Source organism: Pelophylax lessonae, assembly GCF_965119305.1.
Source record: "Pelophylax lessonae genome assembly, chromosome: 12".
Lineage (NCBI taxonomy): Eukaryota > Metazoa > Chordata > Amphibia > Anura > Ranidae > Pelophylax > Pelophylax lessonae.
The window spans coordinates 192,847,145-192,865,635 of NC_138779.1; the positions used below are offsets into that span (position 1 = coordinate 192,847,145).

An 18,491-nucleotide genomic window follows, 5' to 3' on the forward strand; every position below is an offset into this window, starting at 1 on the left:
TTAACGGTGATTGGGGAATGCAACTGTCACATTTGCTTGTGTCTTCAACCAAACTGTCAAACCATCTAATGGCTGGTGTCATAACTGATCACATGTGCAGCATCATGGCAGTTGCAGATCAAAGCAACTTCCTTGGCTGTAAAAGAGTTTAATTCCGCTTTAGGCTCGGTTCACACTTGTGCGATGCGGGAACGCGGCGAATATGCAGCTTGTTCCTGCATCGCATCTGCACCTCTGGCAGTTCACACTGCCATATGCGATACGCAGGAGGTGTCAATTAAAAGTTAGACACCCCCAGTTAGATTGCATATTGCAGTGCGATCTGCAAGTACGCACTGAATCGGATCGCACAAGTGTGAACCACTGTGCGATCCGATTTTGATGCGGCTCAAAAAATGCCTCCTGTGCGTCTTTGGTGCGGATGCAGTGCAAATTCAGCCATACAAAGTGTATGGCTGAAATTCGCACCGCACATGAGATCGCATGTAATGAAGGAGCAGTGCGCTCCGAATTACATGCGATCTCCGCAGCCGCACAAGTGTGAACCGGCACTAAAGGTTGTCAGCAGATTGGCCTCTACAAACTCGGCAGTGCCTAAAAAGAGCAGGGGTAGACAGTGTATTATTGGATTTTTAAACAGTATAGGCGCTTATTTTTAATGTTTTACATAGCTATACCTTCAAAAGGGGTCAGCCTGAAGTTATCTAGCAGGATTTAATTTTCTGACTAAAGTTCCACTTTAAAAGTATTAACCACTTCTGTAAAAAGTGATGTACCCATACGTCACTGGACTGTCAGTGGTTATATCCCACAATGCCTGACTGCCACCGGCTGGTCCGACAGCTGAACAAAGCTAGGATCAGTTCTCTGCTATGGTAACCCGGAAGCAATGACATGACCTCACTTCCGGTTGTCAATGGCGCCATTTTAAAAAAAATCAAAGCATTAAATGCCGATCTTGGTGTTTTGAAGGCTGTTAAGGACAGAGGTATTTTGGGTTCTTATAGACCCCATATCTCTCCATAAAAATGCCAGTCACAGCCTATTGTCACAGGGATGTTTACAATAAATACAATAATATTTACATTTTATAATTACAATAAAAGTGATAAATTTGTTCTCTTGTTCATTGACGCACAGCTCCTGGTATTCATAACCATTGGATTATACTGCCCCCTACAGGAGTAGGACACTAGGCAGTAAAGATTTCTGGCTATACCCATGGGCAGCCCCAAGGGGTATACTCCCGCTCTGCTATAGCCTAGTCAGGACCAAGTTCCTTGCTGGGATCTTTGGTCCTGGCAATTCTTTTTCAATAGAATTTTTTTTTCTCCTGGATTTTTCCTGTGAGATCTACAATCAACTGCTGGACTGGACTATCTAGATCCAGTGGTCACTCCAGTCTGGGGCGCACATGCAGACTTCGGCTCCGTGCTAGGTTGGCAGCGACATAGCCCCACTAGACAGGGGTTGGCCTGCGAGTTAAACACCTTGCGAGGTTGCATACGACTGGGTCTCGGCCTGAGTCGCAGCTCTCCTCCTGACTGACACCCCCCCCCCCCCCCCCATTTCGGTAGAGAGCAGTGCCCTCCTGGTTCCTGGTAGGGTGAGTAGCAGTCTCCACCTGGAGGGTTTTGGAGTGGCCCCTCCTTGGGACCTCGGGTTCCCTTCCTTCCCGCAGGCACCTCCCCTTTGCTGAGTCCCTCACCTACCCCCCTCCATATACACTGGGGCTGTTTGGGTGGTCTGGCCATTGTTCCTGGGGATGGGGCAGGGCGCTTACTAGGGGTGGGGGACCCGCCGCCAGCAGCCGGACGATTGCAAGTGGGGGCTCCTGTCAGGGGCCCCCCATCCTGAGGCCTGGGTCTCTGTATGCCCTATGTGGCCACCATTTTGTTGTAGTCTGTGTATTCCTATACCTGGTGGCCATATTGTTGTGGTTTGCCATTGAAAATGGCGGCGGCCATGACCTCTCGGCCCCTCTTTATCACCTGGTGCTGACTCCTCGATTTTACTTCCTGATGGCCGCATGTGTAATGCATTAGATGCATCAGCCTGGTGGCTGCAGGCGCTTGTTTCTGCAGCCTGTTGGTACTGCCAGTGCGGTGGGGGGGGGTTGTCCCTTTACACAGATGGACCTCGAAAAGGGTTGTCCGCTTCCTTTGCGACCATTTCCAGATGGGTCAGACAGTGGTTCAGACCTATTCCATCAGGGGTCAGGTTCCTCCTTTCACTCTCTCCTCTCTCTTGGTCACAAGGTTTTGCAGGCTGCTGTTTAAGAGGACCTGATCCTCGAGGGTGTTTTTTTTTTTTTTTTTTTGTTTTTTTTTTGGTGGGCTTCTTTTTTGGCTCGGTAAGGTTTAACTTTGGAAGTTTTTTTTGGTTTTTCCCACCCCTCATGTTTAACAAAGCTTTGGGATGCCCCAATGGTTATGAATACCAAGAGCTGTGTCCGGCAACTGAAAGAAAATGGGATTTTTGACTTGCTGTAAAATCCATTTCTCTGATGATCATTGATGGACACAGCACCCACCCCTCTGTGGAGTTAAAATTCTCCCGACACTGCTCGTAACAAAACTGAGTGGCTATATCAGAGGGAGTATACCCCCTGGGACTGCCCATGGATGTAGCCTAGTGTCCTACTCTTGTAGGGGGCAGAATAACCCAATAGTTATGAATACAAGGAGCTGTGTCCGTCAATGAGCATCAGAGAAATGGATTTTACGGTAAGGCAGCAATCTCATTTTTAAAGCAACAGTGTAAAAATAAAAAATGAAATTTAATTTCTCCCTGCGGAAAGACGGCCGTGCGTGTTGGTCACGCACACACAGTTGTCCCACACATGAGGTATCATGGGCAGTAAATCTGGTGCCCGACCACCTCTGAACAGCTAAAGTGGTGACCTGTAAAGGCTTCTAAAGCATCTCCTATGGATAGTAAAACGTAGGTTTTGTTGCATGAGCGTGCGCAATTTTGAAGTGTGACATGGATGGTATCTGTCAGCTTGCCGTAATATCGTTTATAGTTTACCAAAAAAAAAAAAATTGGTTATGTGGGGGTTTTTTTTTTTTTTTTTTTTTTTGGCATTTAAAATTCAAATGTTTTTCTTGGGATTTGAAAAAACCGCTACACAAATACCATGTGTCAAAAAATTGCAAGACCACTATTTTGTTTTTAGGACCTCTGCTTTTAAAGTTCCAAGTACATTTTTAGCAAAAAAGAATGTGTTGCATGTAAAAGTACTGGGCCTGGTCTAGAAGTTAAATGTGAGGATGGTGCAAAGCTCTAACTCATTACATTTTTCTTTTCCTTTGCAGAACTCTCCATTCAGCCCACACTGAACTCCAGCCTCATACCCCCTCATGCACAATCACAGTTACATCATGGTAAGTGGTTCTGCCGTGACATTTGGCTGACTTAAGCTGTATGAGTTTCACAAACACTCCAGAAAAAAGTATTAGACCAACACCCTTAGTCTTTGTTTCATATTTACCACTTGCATACAGCAGGTTGTCATTGAGAACCAACAAAACCACTCAGCCAATGTTGTACAATGTTGAAAATGGCATGGGATTTGTCCTGTGTAGAAATAGATTTGATTACACACAGAGCTAAACCATTAAGTATTCTACACCCCTCATGAACTGCTAGCAGAGATCAGGTCTACATTTTCCATCTGTGGAAGTCAACATGCACAGATATAGTGGTTAGTTTTTTTATTAGAAACTTCACTGCTTCTGTTTAATCCAAAAAGGGTAAAACATTTTCTTTCGTTCATTGACGGACACAGCTCCTGATTCTTCACTATTGGGTTATACTGCCCCCTACAGGAGTGGGACACTAGGCAGGAAAAAGCTTGACTCTTCCTATGGGCAGTCCCAGGGGGTATACACCTACACTCAGCTATTGGTACTTGGTACTTTTTTTTTTTTTTTTTTTTCTCTGCCTTGTCAGGAGTAAGGACCTAGTTCCTTGCTGGGATCTCTGGTCTTTTTAAATGGAATTTTATTCCTTTATTTTTCCTGTCTGATTTTACTATCAAATGTCTTGACTGGGCGACAAACTGGATAATTTAAATCCTTGGTCCCACCAGCGAGCGCGTGTAGACTGCAGCTCCTTCCACTGAACAGGGGCTGGTCTGCGAGTTAAATGTATCGTGAGGGCGCATACAAACTGGCTTCGGCCTGAGTCGCAGCGTTTCCTCCTGGCCTTGAGCGGTGCCCACCCTGTTCCTGGGTATTGTAAGTAGCTGTCACGCCTTTACACCTGGAGAGTTTCAGGGTGAACTTGGGTCCCTCCCTGGGACGGTAGGACTCCCTGGTTGGAGTCCCTGGCCTTTAAATATCCAGCTGATAGGTGGGCGTAGACTCTGGCCTGCCATATGCTTGCTGTGGCTGGTTCGGCCCTTAAGCCGGTTTTTACTATTGCCCTGGGGTCGCAAGCTGACCGAGTGGGCTAAACTTTTATGCTGGGACCTGGAGGGGAAACTGCTTCCCCCTGTCTTTGCAGAGCTGGCGGATCAGTTGGTCCAGGGGCTACATTTTATCTGTGAAGCCTCTTTGGATGCAGCTCCTTTGATTTTCTAGGCTGTCTGTATCAGCATTGGTCCTTCAGCATATTATCTTGCTGAAATACTGGTCTGCGGACCAGATTTCTAAGGCCTTATCTGATCCCCCCCTTTCTTGGATGACATCATTAACCACTTCTGGACTGGAAGGTTTTACCCCGTTAATGACTAGGCCATTTTTTGGGATTCAGCACTGCGTTACTTTAACAGACAATTGCGTGGTCGTGCGATGCTGTACCCAAATAGAATTGATGTCCTTTTTTTTTCCCCACAAATAGAGCTTTTTTTCGGTGGTGGTTGATCACGTGCGATTTTATTTATTTTTTTACACCATAGAGCGTCATTTCTGAAAAAAACAAACAAAAATTTCACATTCTGCTATTTAACAGTCCCAATAAAAAAAAATGTAAAAATCAAAATTCATCATTTTAGGCCAATTTTGTATTCTGCTATATAATTTTGGTAAAAAAATCCCAATAAGCGTATTTTTGATTGGTTTGCGCAAAAGTTATCAAGTCTACAAACTAGGGGACAGATTTGTCATTTTTTTTTTTTTTTTTTTTTTTTTACTAGTAATGGCGGCAATCAGCAATTTTTTGCGGGACTGCGGCGGACAGATCTGACCCCCTAACTAAAACTGATTTTTTTATGGGCACCGGTGCCCTTACAGTAACGGTGCACTTACTGTAATGACCCTGGCAGGTAAGGGTTAACTCAGGGGCAATCAAAGGGTTAAGTATATAGTATATCTGCGGCGGGCGGTTCGCAAGTGGTAAAGGGTCTCACTGGGGGGAAGAGTCCTGTGGTGTTCGAACTTGTGGCGTTATTCTGTAGTTCACCTTTTTATATAGTCATTCACAAGGATAAGGTGGTGCTTTGCCCTTGTCCGTCATTCCTTCCGAAGGTGGTCTCTGACTGTCATTTGAATGAAGACATTGTGTTGCCTTCCTTGTGTGCCAGGCTAAACATCCAAAGGAAATTACCTTGCATACCTTGGATGTGGTTCGGGCAATTAGGGTTTACCTGGCAGCTTCGGAGTCTTAGGCGGTCACTCTCTATTTGTGCTCTCGGACGGACTTTACAAAGAGTTGTCCACTTCTTCTTCTGCAACCATTTCCAGATGGATCAGACAGATGGTGGTTCAGGCCTATTGCATCAGGGGTCAGGTTCCTCCTTTCCCTGTCAAGACTCCCTTTACTAGGGCACTTAGTGTCTCCTTGGCTTTCCACCATCAAGCGTCAGTGACGCAGGTTTTCAAGGCAGCCACATGATCTTTTGTACACATTTACAAAACGTTTATAAAGCGGATGTGTTTGCATCTGCGGATGCTTCTTTTGGCTGCAAGGTTTTGCTGACTGATATTTGGAGGACCTGGTCCTCTTTGAGAGTGTATTGGTTTTTTTCAGGTGAGCTCCAGTTTATGGTTGAGCTCCAGGTTATCTGGTTGGCTATGGTTTAGCTTTGGAATTTTTTTTTTTTGTGCTTTTTTTCCCCACCCCTCGTGTTTAACGCTGCTTTTGGACATCCTAATGGTTAAGAATCAGGAGCTGCGTCCACCAATGAACAAAAGAAAATGTTTTTTCTCTTACGTCCTCCGACAGTCGCCGCCCCTTCATATTCATCACCAATGGGTTATGTCCTCTTATCCGTAGGAGTAGCTAGGCAATAGAATATGTTAGTACAAAAGACTTTTAACATATCCCCACCCCCAGGGGGTGGTCCCCTCAGTACATAACCCTCCACTTCCTGTAACCAAACCAGTTTCATTTGTCTAGCTGTTAGGAGTGGCTGGATGTTTCTGTGCTGGGACACCTTGTCCCAGCTCTCTTTCCTTTCTTTGGATTTTATTTGAGTTTTTTCTCTCTCTTTCTTGTTAGCTGTTATTTTATCAGCATTAGTTAGTTCTTCGGAAGAAGAGGATCATGCGGGCTGCGTCTCGGGCTGACCTCCCTGGTCGCAGGTTGTGGGTCAGTGGTTTCTCAGCCCGCCATCGAGCGTTCAGTCAGGTATCGCTCCTGAGTTTTCTGAACGACCCATCCCTGTGTCGTGCAGGGATGCCAGGTGAGGTGGCTACCTCACTGGACGCTGTGCGGTTTCTCAACCCACCTCCTGATGCGTCCTGGATGCGACTCTCCCTGCCTTGTGTTCAGCGGTTTGTTCGCCTGTGCGGGTTCCCCACGCCATGTTAGAGGTAAGTGTATGTATGTGGGGACCTGTCTGTCTGGGGGGTGTCAGTCTGGGACTGTGTTACCTTACCCTGTGTTCACAATATTACTGTCTCCCTATCCCTCATGTTGCATGCTGTGGGCTGCAGGAGGGGGGGTTGTGCTGCACTCTGTGTCAGTTTGTATGTGAACGGCTGTGTGCTGTAGGGCTTGAGTTTTCTCATGCTTGGGGCACATTACAGCGCCGCTGCGGCAGTTTAACATGTTTCCTTTTGCTGGGCAATTAGGATGTTTCTTTTACTTCACCCTCATGGGGTGTGGGAGCGGCAGTTTCGGCGCCAAACGGCGCCATTTTGGCTGCGATCGCTCCGGCCGCATGTTTTACATGCATGGCGGCCATTTTCTTGTAGCCTCCATAGGCTTTAATGGAGCGCCCTGTATACCAGCATTCAGGAGCACCGCAGGCAGCAGCAGCAGCGATATCCAGGTTCATTTCCCTCTATTCCCTGTATCCTGCCTTGGTTTAATTGTCCCTGTGAGGGTCCCTTGTGTGGGGTGTTGGTGTGCAGTGGGCTACGATCGCAGCGCTCTCTTAAAGGGGCGGTCGCCCATTTATTTTACTGCTACAGGGGCATGGATTCTCAGGAAAACGAATTTCCTACAACTTTAGTGGGGAGCCAGGGGTCTGTACTCTCCCCCCATGGGGGGGATTTGGCTGCGATTGTGGCTAGCCTTGCGACTCAGGTGCAAATGCTGGTGGCTGCTCAATCCACAAAGGCCCATTGTTTCAATTTCCTCTGATTCAGAGGGTGATGGTACTGGGGCTGCTGTGGCTGGGGTCTCCTTTTCGGGGTCCCGTTCCTCCCTGGACCTTGTCGGGTCAGATATGGAGGCTGAGGTGGAGGGGGTTGATAATTCTCCCCCTGGCTCGTCTGAAGAGCTTGCACTCATGGATGAATTGGTTGCTTCTATCAAGCAAACACTGCGGTTAGAGGAGGAATCATGTCCTTCAGCTGCCTTGGCGGCTGATGGGACGCAGAAAAGGCGCAAAACGTCGCAGGTGTACCCCTGCACTGCTGATTCAAAACGCTGTAAAAGAACAGTGGCGTAATATACGCAAGCCATTTGCTGTACCTAGTAGTTTTAAGCTACGCTATCCCTTTACGCCTGCTACTGATGAGCGCTGGTGTATTCCACCGCCGGTGGATCATGCGATAGCTGTTTTATACAAATCCACTGCGATTCCGGCTGAAGACACCCCGGTGTTCCGGGATGCCACGGACAAGAGAATGGAATCTCTTGCCCGTCACACCTATTCTATTATGGGTTCTATGTTAAAAGCTTTCTTCGCTTCTCTTATGGCGACCCAGGCGGTCGCGAGCTGGACGCAGGTGCTTAGGCGGGTCCTGGTGGCTGATTCTGCCCCCCAGGCGACTTTGGATATGGTGGATAAAATCCACCAGGGTGTCATGTACTTGTGTGATGCGGACCTGGATATGGTTCCGTTGGCTGCACGTGTACACAGTGTGGCGGTGTTAAATCGCCGCCTGGTTTGGTTGAAGTGTTGGTCTGTGGATCAATCTTCCCGTAAGACCTTGGCCAATCTGCCTTATGATGGTTCTCGCCTTTTTGGCGAATCCTTAGATGCACTAATTAAGTGAGTCACGGGTGGTAAGAGCACGCTCTTGCCTCAATCCCACAAGTCCAAGGCGGCTCCTGGTAAGAAGGAGCCGTGGGCAGGTAAGCAAAAGTCCGGCCAATCCGGTTCTGCGGCCCACAACAGTGCGGCCTGAAGGGGCGCCCTCACCCGAGTCTGGGGTGGGGGGACGCTTGCTCGGTTTCTCTCGGCCATGGCTGTCCCGGGTTCGGGACAGGTGGGTTCAGGAACTCGTTCGATCTGGCTACAAGATCGAGTTTCTCTCTCGGCCGATGAGCAGATTTTTTCCCTCAAATCTTCTGTTATCCCCGGAGCGTTTGCGGGACCTGCGCCTAGCGGTGCAGGACCTGAGGGCTCAGGGTGTGGTGGTCCCGGTGCCTCATCGGGACAGATTTCGGGGGTTCTATTCCAATCTGTTCACCGTGCCCAGGAAAGAGGGCAAGGTACGTCCGATTCTGGACTTGAAGGCGCTGAACCGCTTTGTGCGGGTGCGCAAGTTCCGCATGGAATCCCTGCGGTCGGTGGTGGCTGCCCTGGTTCCGGGGGAATTCATGGCTTCCATCGACTTGAAGGATGCGTATCTTCACATCCCCATTTTCGAGGGTCACCAGAGGTACCTTCGATTCGCCATAGCGGAGGATCATTACCAATTTGTGGCTTTGCCTTTCGGTCTCGCCTCGGCTCCGAGGGTGTTCACCAAAGTGCTGGCACCGGTTCTGGCCTTGTTGAGAGCCCAGGGCATGTCGGTCCTGGGATGTCTGGACGATATTTTGGTTCGGTCTGCGACCAACCAAGGTCTGGTGAAGGATCTGTCCGTCACGTTGCAGACTCTGCAAGAGTTTGGTTGGACGATCAATTTCCCAAAATCAACATTGTGCCCGTCGGTCCGCCTCCCGTATCTGGGAATGATTCTGGACTCTGTCCAGGCGAAGGTCTTCCTACCGGACGACAAACTCAGGGCTCTTCGGGAGGGAGTCAGGTCCCTCAGGGACAATCAGTTCTCGTCCATTCGGACGTGCATGCGGTGTCTGGGATTGATGGTCTCGGTTTTCGAGGCGATTCCCTTCGCTCAGTTTCACACTCGGGGTCTCCAGGCGGAGATATTGTCCAAGTGGGACGGGCGACCGCACTCTCTGGATCTTCAGATATCCTTGCGTTCTCAGACCAGAAGGGATCTTCTGTGGTGGCTTCGGTCCCCCTCAGTGTCGGGGGGCAAGTCTTTTCGTCCCCTTTCGTGGACGGTGATCACCACGGACGCCAGCCTGTCGGGCTGGTGTTCTGGGCGTTCTGTCCGCCCAGGGTGTTTGGTCGCAGGAGGAATCCTCCCTTCCGATCAACGTTCTGGAACTGCGAGCGGTACTCCTCTGTCTTCGTCGTGGGACGGACAGTCTTCACGGCTGTCCGGTCAGGGTGCAGGCGGACAATGCCACGGCGGTGGCTTACATCAATCACAAAGGGGGCACCAGGAGTGCCCAGGCGGCTTGAGAAGTGGCCGCGATTCTGTCTTGGGCCGTGACGCATGTCCCGACAATATCAGCTGTTCACATTCCGGGAGTGGAATATTGGCAGGCGGATTATCTGAGCCGCCAGACCCTGGACCAGGGGGAATGGTCCCTTCACCCGGATGTCTTCCAGATGTGGTGCGCGAAGTGGGGTCTTCCGGAGGTAGACCTGTTCGCATCTCGTCTGCACAACAAAGTTCCACGGTTCGTGGCAAGGACGCGCGATCCTCGGGCAGACGCGTCGGACGCGTTGGTTGCCCCGTGGCATCAGTACCGACTGATGTATGCGTTTCCACCGGTTCAATTACTGTCCAGGTTCCTTCGCAGGTTGCACTCGGAACCAACTGCGGTGATTCTTGTGGCACCGGACTGGCCTTGCCGGTCCTTGTACGCAGACCTCGTAAATCTGGCAATCGACGGCCCGTGGCGTCTGCCTCTTCGAGAAGATCTTCTGTCGCAAGGACCGATCTTCCATCCTGCTTTGCAGTCGCTGGCTTTGACGGCCTGGCTGTTGAAACCGAGGTCCTGAAGACCAGGGGTCTTTCCCCTGAGGTCATTCACACCTTGATCACTGCGAGGAGGTCTTCCTCGGGGAAGGTTTACTACCGTACTTGGAAGGCATGTTTTGCCTGGTGCGAATCCAGGGGTTGCTCTCCTACCACTTACTCAGTGTCTAGGGTGTTGCCCTTCCTTCAGACGGGTGTTGAACAGCGTTTGACGCTGGCTACGATCAAGGGTCAGGTGTCCGCTTTGGCCGTTCTGTTTCAACGTCCTGTGGCATCTAACGCTTTGGTTAGCACTTTTGTGCAGGGGGTACGTCATCTGATCCCCCCTAGGAGGGACCCTCTGCCCCCTTGGGACTTGAATCTAGTCCTGTCTGTATTGCAGCGTGCTCCTTTTGAAAGGATCAGGGAAATCTCGCTGTCTTTGTTATCCAAGAAGGTCGCCTTTTTGGTGGCTATCACCTCGGCTCGTCGAGTGTCGGAGCTGGCAGCCTTGTCCTGCAAGTCTCCGTATCTGGTTGTGCATTTGGACAAGGTGGTCTTGCGACCTAACCCTTTTCTTCCAAAAAGGGTTTTGGACTTTCATCTCAATGAGGACATTGTCCTACCTTCGCTCTGCGCGAAGCCTAAGCATCCGACGGAGGTGCTGCTTCACTCCTTGGATGTTGTCCGGGCGATTAGAGTCTACTTGAATTCGACTGAGTCTTTTCGCAAGTCGGATGCCTTGTTTGTTCTTCCGGCAGGTCCTCGGAAAGGCATGGCGGCGTCGGCTTCTACCATCGCCAAATGGATCAGACAGGCCATTGATCAGGCCTATGCTTTGAAGGGGAAAGTTCCCCCTGTACCTGTGAAGGCGCACTCTACCAGATCTCTGAGTACGTCTTGGGCCTGTCGTCATGGGGCCTCTGTGGCCCAGGTGTGTAAGGCGGCGACTTAGTCGACCGTTCACACTTTCACAAAATTCTACAGTGTAGATGTTAAGGCATCGGCTGATGCTTCCTTTGGCCGCAAGGTTCTCGGTGCGGCAGTTCCCTAGAGCCCTTGTTACGGGTTCTTTGACTGTTTGGGACATTTGTTTTTTCCCTGGGTTTTCTTGCTCCTGTTGAGCAAGTGTTTTGTTCTTATGCCCAACTGGGTTCCTTCCTTTGGTAAGGTTCCTTTCTCTGATGGGGAGACGGCGTTGCCTTGGGCTCGGCTGCGTTCTTCCCACCCCTCATGTTTGCACTGCTTGGGGACATCCCATTGGTGATGAATATGAAGGGGCGGCGACTGTCGGAGGACGTAAGAGAAAACGGAATTTTTGTAAAATCTTACCTGTAAAATTCCTTTCTCTGAGTCCTCCGACAGTCGCCGCCCCCGCCCCTCTTTTGGGGTTTTTCTTGTACTCTCTACTGCTATTTCACTGAAACTGGTTTGGTTACAGGAAGTGGAGGGTTATGTACTGAGGGGACCACCCCCTGGGGGTGGGGATATGTTAAAAGTCTTTTGTACTAACATATTCTATTGCCTAGCTACTCCTACGGATAAGAGGACATAACCCATTGGTGATGAATATGAAGGGGCGGCGACTGTCGGAGGACTCAGAGAAAGGAATTTTACAGGTAAGATTTTACAAAATTCCGTTTTTTTACTTACCGTAAAATCCATTTCTCTGATGTTCATTGACGGAAACAGTACCCACCCCAATGGAGTTGGCTTCTGACACTGCTTGTAACAAAACGGAGTGCCTATAGCTGGGTGTGGGTGTTTACCCCCCTGGGATTGCCCATAGGCATAGTCCAGCTTTTTCCTGCCTAGTGTCCTTCTCCTAGAGGGGGCAGTATAACCCAATGGTTAGGAAGAATCAGGAGCTGTGTCCGTCAATGAACATCAGAGAAATAGATTTTATGGTAAGTCAAAAATCCCATTTTTATAAGTTACACTTTAGAGGAAATAAACTAAAACTAGTTTACACCATTAGTTTCTCTAAACCTTTCCACTTCCAAGAATGGAACAGTGGCCATCTTAGGACATGATGGTGGCTGAGAGGCTCCTAGGGGTTTCCATTGAAAATAAATAACTTTTTAAAAGCCCAGTCTGATCCAAAATACAGCCCAGGATTTCCCAACCCAGGATACAAAGCCGCTAAAATCTTGCAATGGGGTCCTCTCATGCACTGTAGTGCCTGTAGGAGTTGCTTGCTTGTTCAGTTGGGACTAAATTATTTTGAAAGGACACGCATTTTGGACAAAGAATGACATAGTAAGGTCCACAATGCAGGTGGAACATTATTATTATTCACGATTTATATAGCGCTAACAGTTTGAGCAGCGCTTTACAATATAAGGGAAGACCATACGGTTACAATACAATTCAATACAGGAGGAGTTGGAGGGCCCTGCTCGTTGGAGCTTACAATCTAGAACCTATCAAGAAAAAAATAAAAGGATCCAAATAGTATACCCCTGGTCATCTTCAAAAGACTTGCCATATAAAGTACAGGGTTCAACATAAAGCTAAATAACTCCTATAAAGGCATACAACAATCCTACTCCGAAAACCCCCCCAAGGGGAAATATTAGAATCTACACTTCTCCGACAGCCGCCATGGGTTGGGAGTATACAAAGTGCTATAAAAGGCAACTTAAGTTCAAAAAGAGGGAAAAAAAATGAGGGGGGCGGGGATTTAAGTAAAATGAGAGAGGAAAAATGGCAAAGGAAGTAACAAGGCAAAGGCCTTACGAATGCCCTCCTCCAAGGGCCTCAGTCAGCTGAATGCTGGGACTAAATTCTCTAGCTTTCTGCCTGATCTCTAAAAGCAGAGGGCAGTGTTCTCTAGACTATACCACCCCCCAGGGTTTGATATCAAAGGGGACTTGCTGTTAATCATCCTCATAGTGCAGGAAGGTGGGCAGGGTTTCTCAGTGGTCCTTCAGTCCTCTGCACTGCCTGGAAATGACATGACCACACGGGGGCATTGAGACTACATATGTGGTGCAGATTTAGTCACCTTTGGTATGGGTCTCCTGGTCCACAGATGCCATAGGCATGGAAAAGCAAACTAGGTTAGAAAAACGAGGAGAAAATTACTTTAAAGGTACGCTGGCCACAACTACAGGTGGTAAAGAATGGTTGTTGGAGTTTTACTTTAATCTTCTCCTGGATAAATTATTCAAAATGGAACTACAGCAAAACTTTTGATAGAAGCCAATCTTGACATCCCATGTGCCAGTAGGGGGAGGCTTGTCTTGTACACTGCAATACCATATTGACAAGTTTTATACTCCTACCCCACTCTGTCCCAAAGAAGTTAAGTTCTACTTGCGTGAAATTAACTTGAAACAAAGTGCACTTATTTTGCCCTGACCAAATCAAACCCAGCTTCCCCATCGGCAGATGAATGTCTACTTTGGTTCGTGGTTTCAGATGTGCAGTATCATTCTGGCTGTGCCAGCTTATTAGCCTGATTGCCTTCTGAGGCCATCTCCCTTCGTCTTTGGCCTTGGGACGGTGGCTTATAGAGGTCTATGCACAGGCACAGTCAGGACAGTGAGACTTGTGGAACTGGATGTAAACAGTCACCGAAGGCTGAAGCTGCCAGAATGTGCTAAGTTTGCATCTGTGGAGGGGAGAGGGTGGGTTTGGTTTGGTCAGAGCAAAAAAATAATTGCACTAAGTATTTTTATTTTATCTTTTTCATGAGCTCTAAATCTCAGTGTAACTGCTGGCATGCTGTTTCCACGTTAATGACAGCTGCATTAGTGTAGCTGCCTTACCAGTAAGCTGTCTTGGCTAAAAAATTAATTCCGCTGGTGTTTTGCAGAAAAGGCCTCATGCACAATGGGTGTTTAGCCCCCTGTGCTTGAGATCCTGGCATTTCGGTACAGGGGATGCGCACATGCGCACTGGCAGCACTATAAAAGCGGAGAGGCTGAAAGCTGCTGTGACATTTGTCCCTAGGCAAAATGTTGGTACTGCTCGGTGCACCATCAAACTATACCAGCTTTTAGCCTCAGCGTTTTACAGGCTGCTAGCAGCCGGCTGGAAGGGTGCGCCTGTGCTTTCTGCCCACATTAAAATACTGCACTCTCCTCCTGTGCGCATTGTTCATGAGGCCTAATATGGATAGAAAAAGATGGCCTATTGGGAAGGCAGCTGCTTCTTAACTAACCCAGTAAATTGTATTTGTAATATAATTGTGCGGCGATCTCTGTCAACAGGGAGGGATCCGACGCATGTACAGAAGGCAGCTGTTTCATAGCCAGGGTCGACTCAGGTAATTTAATTTTCTGGACTTTGTTGTAATGATGTGAAGAGGCTGGGAGAGAGAGCTCCTGGTTGACTAACAATGTTTTACAAAGTTACTTATTGTGCAGTTGGAAAGTTCACTGAATCTGGAAAGCTCTTCAATGGTGTTTCTTATAGACCAAAGGAGAGCAATCCAAAGGTTAGGTACAGAACTGGACAGATTTTACAGGCAGTGAGCAGGTGGAAAGCGAAACAAGCTTTAACAAGCAATGCATATTTTACAGCCATTAAAGTGTGTGTCTGGGCAAGAGAATTAAAACCTATGCGGTATGTACATGCCCTTTTATTTTATGCCTGTAAAAACACTAAAAGTACTGAAAATACCTGTAGATTCTGACCAAAACCAGTGTGATCCTGGTTATCAGAGCCGACCAATGCCTCTCACTCTGCAATCCCAAGTGGGTATGTCAACCCTGCCTGAGTTCTTCTATGCTGGACTACAGAACCACCCCCTCAATCTCCCTAACATGGGGCTGGGTCCAGGAGAGGGGAGCTCAGGCAGGGCTCACAACACTATGATTTCAGTTGCACTGAGGCAGAGTTGTAGGCTCACTAAAGGACGTTAAGAGCAGATTAAAGGCTCATTTACACTAGTGGTTGGGGGGTCAGTAAAACTAAGCTGTTAAGCTGCATTTTTACCACCTCTCAGCTGCTTCTTTCTTAGCTGGGAAGGCAGCTTTCGGGTGTGTACACATGCCACAAAGCATTGTGGACGGGGCAAGTGTACACCCCTGACCAGAATTATACCCTGTTCAAGTAAATGGGGCCATGCTGCAACGGTGTACAATGCACGCCATTGCACAACAGTAGTCTGGCAGTGAGGAAGTGATAAAATGCCTCCTGATGGCCAGTAAAATGCTCACTGAAGAGCGATCTAAACATGGGGGCAATGCTAGTGTAAACGAGCCCTAGCAGGTACGTTTCAGTATTTGCAGCTTTACTAGAGACCGAACAGATAAATAAGCACATACTGTACTTATTTTTTTACCAGACATGTACCTTCACAGCAGTGCATGTGACTGCTATATCCTAAACAAACTGACAATTCTGGAGAGAGGCTGATCTGCACTGTCCCAGTTTTCAGTTTGCTTATAAAGACTAACCAGCATAAAGATAAGCCAATAGGAAAATGAGGGAAGGGGAGGATCTGCCCCCAGAAATGTCAGTTTGCATAAAATCAATCAGAATTTTAAATGCCTAAAGTGTATTTTTTAATTTATTTTTGTTTTACTTTTCAATAGGGGAGGCAAAACCTGGATCAGACAGACTCAAAACCAGTGACGTAGCAGAGCTGAACAACTCATGAGGATTACTCTTCCACCTCCACCCCACCCCATCTCATCTGTGCTCTTCTCACTTCCTCATCCCAGCTGACGCTTGACACTACCTGTGTGCAAGAGGCATCTGGCATTATGGGGATATCCTGGTTTTATCTTCACCTTCAGCTCATCACTGACTTTTTGATGATCAGCCGCGGTTTGATCATCCACTACTGGGTTTTAACACCCCAATCAAATTTATCATTCGGAAGTCAGGGGTCCCTTTTTAACTGCACAGAAGCCGATGCCTGAAAAGCTGTAAAGCGCTGCTTTGGACACCTTCAAAACACGGGTGACCTTTTGGGCATCTCGTGAATGTCAGTCCTTTGGCTTGTCATGTGGTTGCTCCTGGCCAACTTTGATCATGTTAAGTGTTCAGTTTCGAAGTGGGCAAAGGAACAATACATTTATATTTTTGCTTTTTTTTTTTTTTTTCTCCTTTTATTACAATTGTCCTTTGTCCCTTTGGTGTATGTATATCCGTCTCCCAGGTTAATATAAACAGTACTTCTCGAATGTAGAGCTGTAGGCATCATAATATCTTCCAGTGGCTGTCTGAAGGTCCCTTGAAGGCTACCAAACATGGCAAATGCAGAACCTGGCTGCTGTTCAGTCAGTCAGTGTAGGCTAACTAGAGCACACGGTATAATGGATGATCTGATGATATGCGCTAGAATGTTTAGCCTCCCCGTACTAATGCAGCTACCTCTGTGGCAGTGGTTCTCGGTTTCTGCCACAGTGTCTGTTCCTTAACCGCTTATAGAACTTTTTTTTTTTTTTTTAAATTGTATAATGTATTTTGCATTTCCAAGGACTCTGGGTCTCGTGTATAAACCTATCCGATAGACAAATGGCAAGCCGCTGTCCCTTTTATTACCTGCGCAGTTTAGAATAATCTGGATACAATTGCTACGTTCCTTACTCTGTGGGCTTCATTTGTGAAGTGCCTGAGGAAAAATTGCATTTGCCACAGTGTTCCCCCAGAGAAATTGGTTAGCCTAGGTTCACACACGCTGTGCGGAGAAAACGGCAATTCCTGCACTGCATTGCAATCGCACTGTGTTTGCAATCCACTGTAGGTGTCAATGCAAAGTTAAAAATGCCCCAAATGCATCTCAAACGCTGTGGTTTTTGCCTGTACTGGTACGAAAGGACCATAGGATATGGTTGTGGTGCAGCTCCAGAATAGGTGCCTGCACTTTGCTGCGATTTGAGCCCATGCAAAATGGGCTCAAATCGTACTGCACTGAATTGCGTGTGATTCACATGCAGGTTGGTGTGAACTGGGGCTTAGTCTTGTGCTCCTTCTCTCATAAGGCGTATGGAGATTTGTCAGTGCGGATTAGCACAGACTGTGTAGACTGTTCTCGCAGACATTTACTATAAACAGGGGCCCCTATTTGCTCATTCTGCTTTTAGCATTTTGTAGTCTTAGCAATGTATGCCATGCCGTGTTCAGCAGGACATGGCCATGTGAATACAGCTCCTAATCTGTGTGGGGTTTGTGTATAATTCTGGTGGTTCAGGTTTTATTCGAACCTTTTATTCCTGTAAGTGCTACTCCACTCTACATAATCCTCCTGCCCCCCCCCCCCCTTTTCTCTACTAGTTTGGCAGTTCTTGCCAGGGTGATCTTGTCGGGCCCTTTGTTTGCTATAACGCAGTCTTACCCTACTGATAGGTGAGGCAGTCTGTCACCAAACTAGGAGTTGTATAACACGGTTTTACCATTGGAACCTTGAAGCTTTCCCTTCAGTCTCAAATTTGGGCATCGTACTTCTGTAGTGGATTTGAGCTGCTTTTGATGCAAGTCCCTGCAATGTGATCTTTTAATTTCTCACCCTCCATTATAGGAGTCAAATTGTGAAGCGGGTAGTACGGATAAGGATGTGAAAATGCTTATTACTGAGCCTGGCCCTCGATATATTGAGCCCTTGGGAAGGACTTCTACTAGAATAGGTTCCTTTTTTAAGCTTGTTTTTAGAATTGAATGGAAGCTGCCATTGCTGGATTTTTTCTCTGGGCTTTTTTTCTTTCCATGCCTTCAATCCAATATGGGACAAGTGTGTGTGCATTAGGCGTCAGGTCTTCTGGTATGCATATACTTGTTCCCGGTCAGTAGTTCATGCACATTAGGAAACATTTTGACTAAGACAGTTCCGTTTTTTTTAAATATTTTTCTTTGGTCATGCAGGGGAGCCACTTAACTCCCCCTCCACCCTAGCAGTGTGTGTGTATGTATGTATATATATATATATATATATATATATATATATATATATATATATATATATATATATATATATATATATATATATATATATATATATATATATATATATATATATATATTCCTTTCCTTCCTAAACTTTTTTTTTTTTTTCTCCTGGGACCAGAGAAAATTACCATGTAAGCTTCAAACAGACTTGCCAGAGCTCTGGACTCCTCCCATGTGAAGGCACTGTGCAGTCGTAAGGCACCAGCCCTATTC

The 18,491-nt window shown here is 47.4% G+C and overlaps 1 protein-coding gene across 3 annotated transcripts in view; it reads left to right on the forward strand.

Annotated features, from left to right (window-relative positions):
- GSK3A (glycogen synthase kinase 3 alpha) overlaps positions 1-16,417 on the forward strand; it is an 89,001-nt gene extending 72,584 nt beyond the window's left edge. For 2 of the 3 annotated variants that reach the window (XM_082273084.1, XM_082273082.1), the window contains exons 10-11: positions 3,318-3,386; positions 15,923-16,417. In XM_082273084.1, the coding sequence (XP_082129210.1) occupies positions 3,318-3,386; positions 15,923-15,987 (134 nt within the window). In that variant the 3' untranslated portion in view covers positions 15,988-16,417. Of the gene's footprint in view, positions 1-3,317; positions 3,387-14,593; positions 14,650-15,922 lie in introns of all 3 variants that reach the window. The other variant, XM_082273083.1, reaches the window with a different exon arrangement.
- Positions 16,418-18,491: the final 2,074 nt, after the last annotated feature.